Here is a 16,028-nt window from a genome sequence, read left to right as displayed (position 1 = left end):
TCCTTTTGGAAACACCCAGATTGGGAGGGGGAGGTGACATCACACAGGAGAGCAGACTCTGCCCACTTTACTGCAGCCGTAATGTGAGCTGGTTCTACAGTAGCTCTGCAGCAGGATTTCAGCGACTGCTCCCCTTAGTGTTTAAGAGTGGAAAATATCACACTTTTATTTTTTTTTATATTTTGCTCAATTAAAGACAAATAATATTTAATTTAATTTACCTTTTTTGTTATTTATTTTTTTACGACATGTTCTCTTTAAAGAAATACCTAAACTACAATAAATTATCCCAACTTTTGTAATCATTAATAATAATAATGATAATACTAATACTGTCTCTAACCCGTAACCATTTTATTGTAAATTTACAGTTGCTCCCATGATATTTAGCTCTGACAAAATGTCCGCCATATACACTATATAGTTCTACTGTTGGAGCTCTAGTGTTTGGCTTCAGCTGTTACCATGACAGCTGCAAGGGCTTCCTGTTTGTTCACCCGGAAGCGCTCCACTGCTGCTGTGACGTCTGTGCTTCCGGCGCGGTGTTTCCTCCTCTTTCGTGTCAGCCATTACGGTGAGCAGGAGGTGAGCGCTGGCGCTGCGGGTGCGGGGGCTCCGGTGCGGTCCTGGCTGCCTGTTTATTCTCACCATCTTGCTCCCGAGCTCGGGGTGACTCCTTGTGACCGGCCAGTGCCCGCAGGAAGCTCCGAGTAGCGCGGTTGTGTCCATACAGCGGCGCACACGTGTCTGCCGGTCCTGCGCATCTGCGGCCATGATCCGGAGCTCCTGCGGGAGGGCACGCCATAGTGTGGGGGCAGAAATACACATGATGGCGTCCGGCACGGTCTGAAAGCCCCTGCCACAGCCAGGACACGTCACCCAGAGCTTACAGCTATGGAGAGCGCAGGGACTATTAGTGCCACACTATTAGTACAGGAGAAGTAATCGATGTACACAAGGGCTCCACCAGCAGCATAGTGAGTGCAGCTCTGGAGTATAATACAGGAGGGAACTCTGGATCAGTAATGTATATACACAGTGACTCCACCAGCAGCATAGTGAGTGCAGCTCTGGAGTATAATACAGGAGGGAACTCAGGATCAGTAATGTGTATATACACAGTGATTCTACCAGCAAGCATAGTGAGTGCAGCTCTGGAGTATAATACAGGAGGGAACTCCGGATCAGTAATGTATATACACAGTGGCTCTACCAGCAAGCATAGTGAGTGCAGCTCTGGAGTATAATACAGGAGGGAACTCTGGATCAGTAATGTATATACAGTGGCTCTACCAGCAAGCATAGTGAGTGCAGCTCTGGAGTATAATACAGGAGGGAACTCCGGATCAGTAATGTATATACACAGTGGCTCTACCAGCAAGCATAGTGAGTGCAGCTCTGGAGTATAATACAGGAGGGAACTCGGGATCAGTAATGTATATACACAGTGGCTCTACCAGCAGCATAGTGAGTGCAGCTCTGGAGTATAATACAGGAGGGAACTCGGGATCAGTAATGTATATACACAGTGGCTCTACCAGCAGCATAGTGAGTGCAGCTCTGGAGTATAATACAGGAGGGAACTCAGGATCAGTAATGTATAAACAGTGACTCTACCAGCAGCATAGTGAGTGCAGCTCTGGAGTATAATACAGGAGGGAACTCAGGATCAGTAATGTATATACACAGTGACTCCACCAGCAGAATAGTGAGTGCAGCTCTGGAGTATAAGGCTGCCTGCCCTCGATCAGTGTTTGCTGTGTTTTCACTGTGTCCAAAACGCAGCGTTGTACAGTACAAGCACAGTGGATATTTCTAGAAATCCCGTGCCCACTGTGCTTGTTTTTTCCACAGCAAACACTGACCTGTGGTGGGACTTTCCCGAGCGCAGCATGTCGATTGTTTGCTGTGGATTCGCATGCGTCCTTCTTAGGGAGAACACAAGCGAGAGACCGCAGCGCACTGAACCATGACTATGGGCACGAGCAGCTGCTATCTCCTGCGGAGGAGACTCGCGGACCCACAGGTCAGGACCCGCTGCATCCAGGACACAGTGACCCTGATCTTGGCCACATACACTAAGGATAATGTATATACACATTGACTCCTCCAGCAGAATAGCGAGTGCAGCTCTGCAGTATGATATAGGAGGAAACTCCGGATCAGTACAGGATAAGTAATGTATGGATTTGGATAGTGGTTGATCAGTGGGAGGGTCTGTGGTGCATATTCAGAACAGCAGTGCTCTGATTCCTCCGCTATCGGTGTCACCGCACTACATATGTTACTACCGGTGATTGGCCACTGTGATCATGTGACAGTGCTGCTGGGGCATTACTGTATGGCACTGATGAGCAGCGCCTCAGATTGGGTCCTTATAGACGTGTGCCTATTAGAACGTATGCTGAGGGTCTTCTTACCTAACAGACGGATCACTGGTGAATTGTCATCCGATGTTTCTATTTCATCAGGTCGTCTGACATCACCCAAACCTCAACATGCAGAACGACGCCGGTGAATTTGTGGACTTGTACGTCCCCCGCAAATGGTATGAGATATGTCTGCTCTCTCTGCACATTGGTCCTCTGTATAATTGTGACTGCGTGCTATGGTGCCCTGCCCTGTGCTTACACGCTGAGCAGCGGGGAGTGGCTGCGGCTATAGGGTGTGCGTATGTGTATATATATATATATATATATATATATATATATATATATATATATATATATATATATATATATATATATATATATATATATATATATATATATATATATATATATATTCCCTGTGTATAGGAGTTCCTATAGAATATCACTGGTAGCCAGGGGGCGTCTTCTGGGAAATCTTTGTTAATATTTTTTTTTTCTCTGCAGCTCTGCTAGCAACAGGATCATTGGGGCCAAGGACCATGCCTCCATCCAGATTAATCTGGCCGAGGTGGGTGAATGTAATCCAGGCCAAAAGCGATAGGGTCTGTGTTGTCCAGAATATGAGCATGGCTTCTGCATTCAGCTGTGTGGCATTGTGTAGCGTACTTTAAAACATATATAGACTTACTTTTATCTAAGGGGTTAAAAAAAATTCACAGGTTTGGGCCATTTTCTGAAACCCATAGCGTTCTCATTTTTTGGGATCTATGGTTCAAAGGCCACTTATTTTTTGCGTTTTGAGCTGTCGTTTTTAACGGTACCATTTTTGCGCAGATGCTACATTTTGATCGCTTGTTATTGCATCTTGTGCAAAATTTGCGGAAACCAAAAAAACGTAATTTTGGCGCTTGGAATTTTTTGCTGCTACGCCATTTACCTATCAGATTAATTGACTTTATATTTTGATGGATCGGGCGTTTCTGAACTCGGAGATACCAAATGTGTATTTTTTTTTTTTTGACCCTTTAATTATCAATAGGCCGAATGGGTGGTGATTTGAACTTTGAGGTTTTTTTTATTTTATTTTTTAAAACTTTTTTATTTTTACTAGGTCCCCTGGGGGACTATAACGATCAGCAGTCGGATCGCTCTTCCATTTCTCCAGATCACAGCTACACAGCTGAGATCTGGAGAAAAGCTGCTTTACTCTCACACACGGCAGTCTGCCGGCAGTGAGAGACAGTGACTCATGATAGCTACAGGAGTCATCATATGACCCTGTGCTGCCATGACAACCAGCGGAAGTCACTTGATCACGTCACGTGACTTCCAGTGGGGCTGGGTATGTTATGCTTATCAATAACAGAGAAAAATCCTGCTCGCCTTGGCCCCCATCTCCTTGTAGCATGGAAAACACCCTGTCCGGTGTGAACATCAGTAGAAAAAGCAGAAAGGATCCAGCTCCTTGTGCTCAGTAAAATTTCCAAGGCTTTATTACAAAAATCAAGAAAATCCAAAAAGGCACTTACAAAAATAATATAAAAAGCCTCAAGGTGGGCAAATGATCATAGAAACCAGCAACGCGTTTCAGACAGTTCTTGTCCTTTATCGAAGCTTTGATAAAGGACAAGAACTGTCTGAAACGCGTTGCTGGTTTCTATAATTTGCCCACCTTGAGGCTTTTTATATTACCTTTGTAAGTGCCTTTTTGTTGGATTTTCTTGATTTTTGTAATAAAGCCTTGGAAATTTTACTGAGACCATGGAGCTGGATCCTTTCTGCTTTTTCTACTAAGTTATGCTTATGGCGGCACGTTGATACATCTAGCTGTCAGATTTTGTCAGCGAGATGTAATGGGTTAATAGGCGCGGGTGGAACGCGATTCCACTCGTGCCTGGCAGGCACACGTCAGCTGTCGACATCAGCTGATATGTGCGCGGATCGCCGCGGACTGCAGGCGGCGGGGATTAACCTCACACGATCCACAATGTCCCATTACATCATGTGTCGTGAAGAGGTTAAGGGGTTGTCCACTACTTTGACAAACCCTTTTCAATTGCTATAACACCCCTTATTCTCACCTCCATTGGAACGGCCACTGTCCCCCGTGGCTCTCATACATCGTGAGCCCTGCAGGCAATCGCTGACCACTGTATTCTCACTTTCTTTGGATTTAACATTTGATGTAAGTCAGAGACCAGCAGCCGCTCTGCTTTTTCTGGGTGTCAGTTTTCTCTGAAAGTAGTGGGACAGAAGCCGCTGATGATTGGCTGCAGCGCTCACGTGACGTAATGCGAGGCACCAATGTCCTTGTAATGGCACTGGAGGGGAGTATAGCAGTTTTTATTATAGACTGGATAATATAGCAATTGAGAAAAGATTGTCAGAGTAGTGGAAAACCCCTCCAAGGGGGGAACCTGTCACCAGGATTTTCCCTTATGAGCTGCGGCCACCACCAGTGAGCCCCTGTATACAGCATTCCAGTATATATGAGACTAGGCCGCGCTCTATAACATAAAAAAAATCTTTCTAAGGCTGTGTTCACACACTTCGTTTTTTACCTGCGTTTTCTTTGTCGCTCCATTGGGAGACCCAGACAATTGGGGTGTATAGCTTCTGCCTCTGGAGGCCACACAAAGTATTACACTTTAAAAAGTGTAACCCCTCTCCTCTGCCTATACACCCTCCCGTGGGCCACGGGCTCCTCAGTTTTATGCTTTGTGTGGAAGGAGGCACATATGTCGGTTGGAAGAAAAGAGGACCCCCACGGGGTCCCCGGCATGTTCCCTTCTCACCCCACTATGTCGGCGGTGTTGTTAAGGTTGAGGTACCCATTGCGGGTACAGAGGCTGGAGCCACATGCAGTCTCCTTAACCATCCCTTAGCGGCTCTGGGAGAAGTGGGATCCTGAGCGGTCTTCCATTTGCTGGGACCGTGCTCCATCCGCAGCCCCTGAGGGAACATGCCGGACCGGAGCCTCTTCAACCCCAGGGACCGGGCCCTGCAACTTAAAGGTACTCTGTATCCCTGTCGGGGATCGTACAGAGAGCGCACCTTCTTCCTGGGAGCCGCGGTAGTTTTAAAACTGAGGCCGGTGGACTTCCGCGCCGACCGTGCCTGCTTGTCGGGCGCGGCCTCAAATTTAGTCCCCGGCTTCACCGCGGCCTAGTCGCAAAAATCCCACCCCCGGGCCTGCCTGTCAGGGGTAAGGGCGGGTTCTCCGGCATGACGTCGGATGTGAGGGCTGGAGCATCCTGCATGTCTTCCTCCCCCCTCACTGACCACTGTGGGGACCCCAGATTCCCGCTCTTGGCTGGCGCCGCCCTCGGCTCCACTCCTCCCCTGAGAGCTCCGGCGACCATTTTCTGGCATTCTGCTGGTGGATGCTTCTCAGTGAACAGCTCAGCAGCTCCGGGGGATCCAAGGCAGGGAATCTGGAGGACACACTCCGCTCGTTAGCGGTCGGTAAGCCACACCGGTCACCCGGTGCTGGCCCCCCTGGGGTGCCGGTATAGATATAGATAGATATATATATATCTATCTATCTATCTATCTATCTGTTCGGTCAGTCCGCATACCTTGGTCCCTATATACCCTCAGTTGGTCACTCTCCTGGGAGACCACAGCATGTCGTCCACAAGGAGCAAAACTGCTAAGGCACAGGTTTTTTTCGCGGCCTGTACCTCTTGTGGGGCTATGTTGCCGGCGGGATCCACGTACCCTCATTGTGAGCAGTGTTCGACTCCTGCCACGCTTGCTCAGCCGGAGCCTCGGGCACTGGTGGGCCCCTCGGCTCAGGTAGACCCCCCTGCTCCCCCTGAACATGCAGGGACAGAGTCACAGGGGTTGGCCTCTTTTGCTGAGAAACTCTCTCAGTCCCTTTCTCAATCCATGGCACAGTCTTTGGACAAATGGTCTTCTAGGCTCCTAGAGGCATTGCAATCCAGACCGGACCCTTCACAGGCCCCGGTTCCTGTTAGCTTGTCTCCTCCAGGCCCCTCTCGGTCCGCGCCGCAGCGCGCTCCCAGGTTGGCCCCTAGGTCTCAGGCGGAGGACTCCTGCCCGGACCGCAGTCCCAGACCGGCAAAGCGGTCTCGCTGGGACTCTTCCCCGTCTTCCTCACGCTGCTCGGAGGACTCTCAGGAAGACGAGGCCGATGTGGGAGCTCAGGGCTCTGACCCTGACTTCGCCCTTAACCTTGATACACCTGAGGGGGATGCCTTAGTAAATGATCTTATCTCATCCATCAACCAGGTGTTGGATCTCTCTCCCCCGCCTCCTCATGTGGAGGAGTCTGCTTCTCAGCAGGAGAAACACCAGTTTCGGTTCCCCAAAAGGCCGCAGGAGGCACTGCCTCCAAGACGGCCTCCTCATGACTCTCAGCCTCCCCTAGCCGCATCCTCGGTCGGTGGCAGGCTCTCCCGCTTTGGAGACGCCTGGTGGCCACACGTTCAAGACCGATGGGTGAGAGACATTCTGTCTCAGGGTTACAGGATAGAGTTCAGCTCACGTCCTGCGGCTCGTTTCTTCAGAACCTCCCTGCCCCCCGCTCAGGCCGATGCACTTTTTCAGGCAGTGGACGCTCTGAAGTCAGAAGGTGTTGTGATCCCCGTTCCCCCTCAGGAACGTGGTCGCGGCTTTTACTCCAACTTGTTCGTAGTGCCCAAAAAGGACGGGTCATTCCGTCCCGTTCTGGACCTCAAGCTACTCAACAGACATGTGAGAACCAGACGGTTTCGGATGGAATCTCTCCGCTCAGTCATCGCCTCATTGTCACAAGGAGACTTCCTGGCATCGATCAACATCAAGGATGCTTATCTCCATGTGCCGATCGCACCCGAACATCAACGTTTCCTGCGTTTCGCCATCAGGGACGAACACCTCCAGTTCGTCGCATTGCCCTTCGGCCTGGCGACAGCCCCACGGGTTTTCACCAAAGTCATGGCATCCGTCGTGGCGGTCCTACACTCTCAGGGCCACTTGGTGATCCCCTACTTGGACGATCTCCTAGTCAGGGCCCCTTCTCGGGTGGCGTGTCAACAAAGCCTTACCGTCACTCTGGCGACTCCAGCAGTTCGGGTGGATCATCAACTTCCCGAAATCCAAGTTGACACCAACCCAATCACTGACTTCCCTTGGGATGGAGTTTCACACACAGCCAGCGTTAGTCAAGCTACCGCGGGACAAACAGCTTTCTCTGCAGGCAGGGGTGCAATCACTTCGTCGGAGTCAATCACACCCCTTAAGGCGCCTCATGCACTTCCTGGGGAAGATGGTGGCAGCTATGGAGGCAGTGCCGTTTGCACAATTTCATCTACGGCCACTCCAATGGGATATTCTCCGCAAATGGGACAAGAGTGCGGCTTCCCTCGACAAGAACGTCTCTTTCCCTCGCGACCAAAACATCACTTCAGTGGTGGCTCCTACCCACATCTGTCGGGAGGAAGATCATTCCTACCCCCAACCTGGGCTGTGGTCACCACGGACGCGAGCCTGTCAGGTTGGGGAGCGGTTTTTCTCCACCACAGGGCTCAAGGAACCTGGACTCCGATAGAATCGTCCCTTCAGATCAATATTCTGGAGATAAGGGCAGTATATCTAGCCCTATTGGCTTTCCATCGGTGGCTGGAGGGCAGGCAGATCCGAATCCAGTCGGACAACGCCACTGCCGTCGCCTACATCAATCACCAAGGCGGCACTCGCAGTCGTCTGGCCTTCCAGGAAGTCCGGCGGATTCTGCAGTGGGTGGAAGACACAGGCTCCACCATCTCTGCAGTTCACATCCCGGGCGTAGAAAACTGGGAAGCAGATTTTCTCAGTCGTCAGGGCATGGACGCGAGGGAATGGTCTCTTCACCCAGACGTGTTTCGGGAGATCTGTCGCCGCTGGGGAACGCCGGACGTCGATCTCATGGCGTCATGGCACAACAACAAGGTCCCGGCCTTAATGGTACGGTCTCAGGATCACAGAGCTCTGGCGGCGGACGCGTTAGTGCAGGATTGGTCGCAGTTTCGACTGCCGTATGTGTTTCCCCCTCTGGCAATGCTGCCCAGAGTACTACGCAAGATCAGGTCCGACTGCCGTCGCGCCTTTCTCGTCGCTCCAGACTGGCCGAGGCGGTCGTGGTATCCGGATCTGTGGCATCTCACGGTGGGTCAACCGTGGGCACTTCCAGACCGCCCAGACTTGCTGTCACAAGGTCCGTTTTTCCATCTGAATTCTGTGGCCCTCAACCTGACTGTGTGGCCATTGAGTCCTGGCTCCTAGCGTCTTCAGGGTTATCTCAGGATGTCATTGCCACCATGAGACAGGCCAGGAAGCCAATGTCCGCCAAGATCTATTATAGGTCTTGGCAAATCTTCCTGTCCTGGTGCACTGCTAACGGTTTTTCTCCATGGCCGTTTGCCTTACCCACATTCCTTTCTTTCCTTCAATCTGGAGTGGACAAGGGTTTGTCCCTCGGCTCTATCAAGGGCCAAGTGTCGGCGCTCTCCGTGTTTTTTCAAAAGCGTCTAGCCAGGCTTCCGCAGGTCCGCACGTTCCTGCAGGGGGTCTGCCACATAGTTCCACCTTACAAACGTCCGTTGGAACCTTGGGACCTTAACAGGGTCCTGACGGCTCTTCAAAAGCCGCCTTTTGAGCCACTGCGGGATGTCTCTCTCTCCCGTCTTTCGCAGAAGGTGGCCTTCCTAGTGGCAGTCACGTCTCTTCGGAGAGTGTCTGAGCTTGCAGCGCTGTCATGCAAAGCTCCCTTCCTGGTTTTTCACCAGGATAAGGTGGTTCTCCGTCCGGTCCCGGAATTTCTCCCTAAGGTGGTATCCCCTTTTCATCTAAATCAGGATATCTCCTTGCCTTCCTTTTGCCCTATTCAATTCACCAGTGTGAAAAGGATTTGCACTCTTTGGATCTAGTGAGAGCACTCCGGTTCTACGTGTCTCGCGCGGTGCCCCTGCACCGTTCAGATGCGCTCTTTGTCCTTGTCGCTGGCCAGCGTAAGGGCTCTCAGGCCTCCAAGTCAACCTTGGCCCGGTGGATCAAGGAACCGATTCTCGAGGCCTACCGTTCTTCTGGGCTTCCACTTCCTTCAGGGTTGAAAGCCCATTCTACCAGAGCTGTAGGTGCGTCCTGGGCTTTGCGGCACCGGGCGACGGCTCAGCAGGTGTGTCGGGCAGCTACGTGGTCTAGTCTGCACACTTTTACGAAGCACTATCAAGTGCATACCTATGCGTCGGCAGACGCCAGTCTAGGTAGGCGAGTCCTTCAGGCGGCGGTTGCCCACCTGTAAGAGGGCCGTTTTTCGGCTCTTTCGATTGAGGTATTCTTTTACCCACCCAGGGACTGCTCTTGGACGTCCCAATTGTCTGGGTCTCCCAATGGAGCGACAAAGAAAAAGGGAATTTTGTTTACTTACCGTAAATTCCTTTTCTTCTAGCTCCTATTGGGAGACACAGCCCCTGCTCTGTGCCCTTCGGGCTGGTTGTTCTTTTGTGTACACATGTTGTTCATGTTGAATTGTTCTTATGGTTCATGGTCTTCAGTTCTCCGAACATCCTTCGGATTGAATTTACCTTAGACCAATTTATAAGTTTTCTCCTTCCTGCTTTTGCACCAAAACTGAGGAGCCCGTGGTCCACGGGAGGGTGTATAGGCAGAGGGGAGGGGTTACGCTTTTTAAAGTGTAATACTTTGTGTGGCCTCCAGAGGCAGAAGCTATACACCCCAATTGTCTGGGTCTCCCAATAGGAGCTAGAAGAAAAGGAATTTACGGTAAGTAAACAAAATTCCCTTTTTTGCTGCAGAAATTTCTTGAGAAATTCTTGTAACCTTTTCTGCAGACATTCCCCAGCCAAACCTATGGCAAAAAAAATTAGCTGTGCGCACACTGCGTTTTTCTTTGTCGCTCTATTGGGAGACCCAGACAATTGGGTGTATAGGCTATGCCTCCGGAGGCCGCACAAAGTATTACACTCAAAAGTGTTAAGCCCCTCCCCTTCTGCCTATACACCCCCCGTGCTCCCACGGGCTCCTCAGTTTTTTTGCTTTGTGCGAAGGAGGTCAGACACGCACGCACAGCTCCACAGATTGGTCAGCAGCAGCTGCTGACCATGTCGGATGGAAGAAAAGTGGGCCCATATAGGGCCCCCAGCATGCTCCCTTCTCACCCCACTCTTGTCGGCGGTGTTGTAAGGTTGAGGTATCCATTGCGGGTACGGAGGCTGGAGCCCACATGCTGTTTTCCTTCCCCATCCCCCTCAGGGCTCTGGTGGAAGTGGGATCCTATCGGTCTCCAGGCACAGGAGACCGTGCTTCATCCACAACTCCTGTGGAGCCTGCTGGATAGGAGCCGGGTATCGTTCAGGGACATGGCCCTGCTACTTGGAGGTACTCTGTGTCCCCGTGGGGACCGCGCACAGCAACACTCCAGCTTTGCTGGGTGTGCTAGTGCACCGGGGACCGCGGCGCTGACCGGGTTAATATGTGCCATTACACACTCAGCGTTGCTGAGTGTGTTTATGTATAGGGACTGCCGCACTGACCGCCGCTGCCAACTGCGGCGCGGCTGGGACTTGTAGTGCGCCGGGGACTTCCACGCCGGCCGCGCTTTTACGGCGGCCGCGTTTATTACTAGAGTCCCCGGCTTTTTTGCAGCCTAGTTTCCTTTCCTCCCGCCCACAGCCCTGACAGGCAGGGGAAGGGCGGGACGCTGCACAGAACGAGCAGCACTGAGGGCTGGAGCATGCTTTGCATACTCCACTCCCCTCACTGTGCACAGTGCAGGCACCAGTTCCCGCTCTTTCTGGGTCACGCCCACGGCTCTCTCCTCTCCTCAGGACGCATTCCTGTCAGCTCCTCGGACGCTGCAGAGGGGGACAAAATCTGGGAGACCCAGGCAGGGACTCTGGTGGCCTCACAACCGCTTTAAGCGGGTGGTAAGCAGCACCTGTGGTGCTAGCCCCATTGTGCAGTAGTGTAACATTATATGTTTATTTTACACCGTATAGTGCACAGTTGATTTCTGGCTATATACCCTATTGTGTTGCTCAGGGAAGATAATAGCATGGCGCCCACGAAAGGCAGGGGTGCCAAAACACAGGCTTATTATGTTGCCTGCGCCGCATGTACGACCCCGCTACCGGCAGGTTCCACTGACCCTCATTGTAGGCACTGTTCGGCCCCTGTGGCACTTAATCAGCCAGAGCCTCTGCTAGGGGGGGGCCCAGGGGGAGCCACCTGCTAACACTGTTCAGGTGACAGGGACGGAGTTTGCAAAACTCTCTGAGACTATGGCTAAGATACTGGAAGCCTTGCAGTCCAGACCGGTATCTCAGCACAGGGACTCTGTTGATTCTTTGTTCCCTGGCCCACCTCAGCTGGACCAACAATGTCCTCCCGGGGTATCTCATGGATCCCAAGCTGAGGGTTCTGACACAGACCCCAGCCCCAGACCGACTAAGCGAGCTCGCTTAGATTTTCCCTCGACATCATCATATTGTTCAGGGTCTCAGCGAGGGGAATCGCTGGTTGATGACGCGGAAGTAGCTGATCAGGATTCTGATCCTGAGGCCGCTCTCAATCTTGATACTCCGCACGGGGACGCCATAGTGAACGACCTTATTGCGTCCATCAATCGTATGTTGGATATTTCTCCCTCAGCTCCTTCGGCGGAGGAGTCGGCTTCCCAGCAGGAGAAATTCCGTTTCAGGTTTCCCAAGCGTACACCGAGTATGTTTCTGGACCACTCTGATTTCAGAGAGGCAGTCCAGAATCACCATGCTTGTCCAGATAAGCGTTTTTCTAAGCGCCTTAAGGATGCACGTTATCCCTTTCCCCCTGACGTGGTCAAGAGTTGGACTCAGTGTCCCAAAGTGGATCCTCCAATCTCCAGACTGGCAGCTAGATCCATACTTGCAGTGGAAGATGGGGCTTCACTCAAAGATGCCACTGACAGGCAGATGGAGCTCTGGTTGAAATCCATCTATGAAGCTATCGGGATTCTGTTTCCAAAAAGCGCTTAACCAGTTTGCCAATTTCTGGCGAACGATTGTTTGGCGAGCGTTTGGATGAAATCATCAAACAATCCAAGGGAAAGGATACATCCTTACCCCAGCCCAAACCGAACATACCCCAACAGAGGAAGGGGCAGTCGAGGTTTCGGTCCTTTCGGGGCGCGGGCAGGTCCCAATTCTCCTCGTCCAAAAGGCCTCAGAAAGATCAAAGGAACTCTGATGCATGGCGGTCTAAGTCACGTCCTAAACAGACCACCGGAGGTGCCGCTACCAAAGCGGCTTCCTCATGACTTTCGGCATCCTCACTCCGCATCCTCGGTCGGTGGCAGGCTCTCCCGCTTTTGCGACACCTGGCTGCCACGGGTAAAAGACCGTTGGGTGAGAGACATTCTGTCTCACGGTTACAAGATAGAGTTCACCTCTCGTCCCCCGACTCGATTCTTCAGGTCATCCCCGCCTCCCGAACGAGCCGAGGCTCTTCTGCAGGCGCTGGGCATTCTGAAGGCAGAAGGAGTGGTGGTCCCTGTTCCTCTTCAGCAACAGGGCCACGGTTTTTACTCCAACTTGTTTGTGGTCCCAAAGAAGGACGGGTCTTTCCGACCTGTCCTGGACCTGAAACTTCTCAACAAACACGTAAAAACCAGGCGGTTCCGGATGGAATCCCTCCGCTCCGTCATCGCCTCAATGTCCCAGGGAGATTTCCTTGCATCGATCGATATCAAAGATGCTTATCTCCACGTACCAATTGCTCCAGAGCACCAGCGCTTCTTGCGCTTTGCCATAGGGAACGAACACCTGCAGTTCGTGGCACTGCCGTTCGGCCTGGCAACAGCCCCACGGGTTTTCACCAAGGTTATGGCTACTGTAGTAGCGGTCCTCCACTCTCAGGGTCACTCGGTGATCCCGTACTTGGACGATCTGTTGATCAAGGCACCCTCTCTAGAGGCATGCCAACACAGCCTCGACGCTACCCTGGAGACTCTCCAGAGTTTCGGGTGGATCATCAATTTTCCAAAGTCAAATCTGACACCGGCCCAATCGCTGACATACCTTGGCATGGAGTTTCATACCCTCTCAGCGATAGTGAAGCTTCCGCTGATCAAGCAGCGGTCATTACAGACAGGGGTACAATCTCTCCTTCAAGGTCGGTCACACACCTTGAGGCGCCTCATGCACTTCCTGGGGAAGATGGTGGCAGCAATGGAGGCAGTTCCTTTCGCGCAGTTTCACCTGCGTCCTCTTCAATGGGACATCCTACGCAAATGGGACAGGAAGCCGACGTCCCTCGAAGCTTCCCTTCGGTGGTGGCTTCTTCCCACTTCATTATCGAAAGGGAAATCCTTCCTACCCCCATCCTGGGAGGTGGTCACGACGGACGCGAGTCTGTCAGGGTGGGGAGCGGTTTTTCTCCACCACAGGGCTCAGGGTACGTGGACCCAGCAAGAGTCCTCGCTTCAGATCAATGTTCTGGAAATACGGGCAGTGTATCTTGCCCTGAAAGCGTTCCAGCAGTGGCTGGAAGGCAAGCAGATCAGAATTCAGTCAGACAATTCCACAGCGGTGGCATACATCAACCACCAAGGCGGCACACGCAGTCGGCAAGCCTTCCAGGAAGTCCGGCGGATTCTGCTGTGGGTGGAAGCCACGGCCTCCACCATCTCCGCAGTTCACATTCCAGGCGTGGAAAACTGGGAAGCAGATTATCTCAGTCGCCAGGGCATGGACGCAGGGGAATGGTCCCTTCACCCGGACGTGTTTCAGGAGATCTGTTGCCGCTGGTGGGTGCCGGACGTCGACCTCATGGCGTCCCGGCACAACAACAAGGTACCGGCGTTCATGGCACGGTCTCAAGATCCCAGAGCTCTGGCGGCAGTCGCCTTAGTTCAGGATTGGTCGCAGTTTCAGCTCCCTTATGTGTTTCCTCCGCTGGCACTGTTGCCCAGAGTGTTACGCAAGATCAGGGCCGACTGCCGCCGCGTCATCCTCGTCGCTCCAGACTGGCCGAGGCGGTCGTGGTACCCGGATCTGTGGCATCTCACGGTCGGCCAACCGTGGGCACTACCAGACCGACCAGACTTGCTATCTCAAGGGCCGTTTTTCCATCTGAATTCTGCGGCCCTCAACCTGACTGTGTGGCCATTGAGTCCTGGATCCTAGCGTCCTCAGGGTTATCTCAAGACGTCATTGCCACTATGAGACAAGCTAGGAAACCAACGTCCGCCAAGATCTACCACAGGACGTGGAAAATTTTCCTGTCATGGTGCTCTGCTCAGGGTATTTCTCCCTGGCCTTTTGCCTTGCCCACTTTTCTGTCCTTCCTTCAATCTGGACTGGAAAAGGGTTTGTCGCTCGGCTCCCTTAAGGGACAAGTCTCAGCGCTCTCTGTGTTTTTCCAGAAGCGCCTAGCCAGACTTCCACAGGTACGCACGTTCCTGCAGGGGGTTTGTCACATCGTCCCTCCTTACAAGCGGCCGTTAGAACCCTGGGATCTGAACAGGGTGCTGATGGTTCTTCAGAAACCACCATTCGAGCCAATGAGGGATATTTCTCTCTCACGCCTTTCGCAGAAAGTGGTTTTTCTAGTAGCAGTCACTTCACTTCGCAGAGTGTCTGAGCTAGCTGCACTGTCATGCAAAGCTCCCTTCCTGGTGTTTCACCAGGACAAGGAGGTTCTGCGTTCGGTTCCGGAATTTCTCCCTAAGGTGGTATCCCCCTTTCATCTCAATCAGGATATCTCCTTACCTTCTTTTCTTCGGCGCTCCATTGGGAGACCCAGACGATTGGGTGTATAGCACTGCCTCCGGAGGCCACACAAAGCAATTACACTAAAAAGTGTAAGGCCCCTCCCCTTCTGGCTATACACCCCCAGTGGGATCACTGGCTCACCAGTTTTCTGCTTTGTGCGAAGGAGGTCAGACATCCACGCATAGCTCCACTGTTTAGTCAGCAGTAGCTGCTGACTATATCGGATGGAAGAAAAGAGGGCCCATATGGGGCCCCCAGCATGCTCCCTTCTTACCCCACTTGTGGTTTGTAAGGTTGAGGTACCCATTGCGGGTACGGAGGCTGGAGCCCACATGCTGTTTTCCTTCCCCATCCCCCTGAGGGGCTCTGAGGAAGTGGGATCTTACCGGCCACCAAGCCCTGAGGCCGGGCTCCATCCACAGACCTATAGAACCTGCTGGATGTGGAGCGGGAGTGCCGTTCAGGGACAAGGCCCTGCAACTTTCAGGTACTCTGTGTCCCCGTATGGCAGGCCACGCACACCCCAGGCTTGCTGGGTGTGCTAGTGCGCCGGGGACTGTAGCGCTGTGCGCTGGGCTTATAGTCCCCGCAGATTACTGGGGGACTTTATGTGTGTGGATCGCCGCGCCGACCGCCCCTGGAGCGGCGGCGCAGCTGCGACTTGTAGTGCGCCGGGGACGCGCCGACCGCGCTTTTACGGCGGCGGCGCTTCTAACTTTAGTCCCCGGTTTTCTGCGGCCTAGCTCCGCTTCGTTAACGCCCCCCACCCTGTCAATCAGGGTAGGGGAGAGACGCTGTTCAATCGGCAGCGCCGAGGGCTGGAGCACGATTTACATGCTCCAGCCCTCTCACTGAGCACAGTAGGACACAGGCTTCGCGCTTTTTCTCTGCACGCCCTAGGCCC

General features: G+C 52.6%; 1 protein-coding gene across 3 annotated transcripts in view; it reads left to right on the top strand.

Annotated features, from left to right (window-relative positions):
• The first annotated feature begins 484 nt into the window (after positions 1–484).
• The window catches only part of RPS21 (ribosomal protein S21), a 51,714-nt gene continuing 36,170 nt past the window's right edge, over positions 485–16,028 (top strand). For 2 of the 3 annotated variants that reach the window (XM_075347767.1, XM_075347770.1), the window contains exons 1-3: positions 485–585; positions 2,472–2,548; positions 2,877–2,940. In XM_075347767.1, the coding sequence (XP_075203882.1) occupies positions 2,499–2,548; positions 2,877–2,940 (114 nt within the window). In that variant the 5' untranslated portion in view covers positions 485–585; positions 2,472–2,498. The remainder of the gene's footprint in view (positions 586–2,471; positions 2,549–2,876; positions 2,941–16,028) is intronic. The other variant, XM_075347768.1, reaches the window with a different exon arrangement.

Source organism: Anomaloglossus baeobatrachus, chromosome 5 (assembly GCF_048569485.1).
Source record: "Anomaloglossus baeobatrachus isolate aAnoBae1 chromosome 5, aAnoBae1.hap1, whole genome shotgun sequence".
NCBI classification, from domain to species: domain Eukaryota; kingdom Metazoa; phylum Chordata; class Amphibia; order Anura; family Aromobatidae; genus Anomaloglossus; species Anomaloglossus baeobatrachus.
This window is presented reverse-complemented; position numbering and strand designations above follow the sequence as displayed.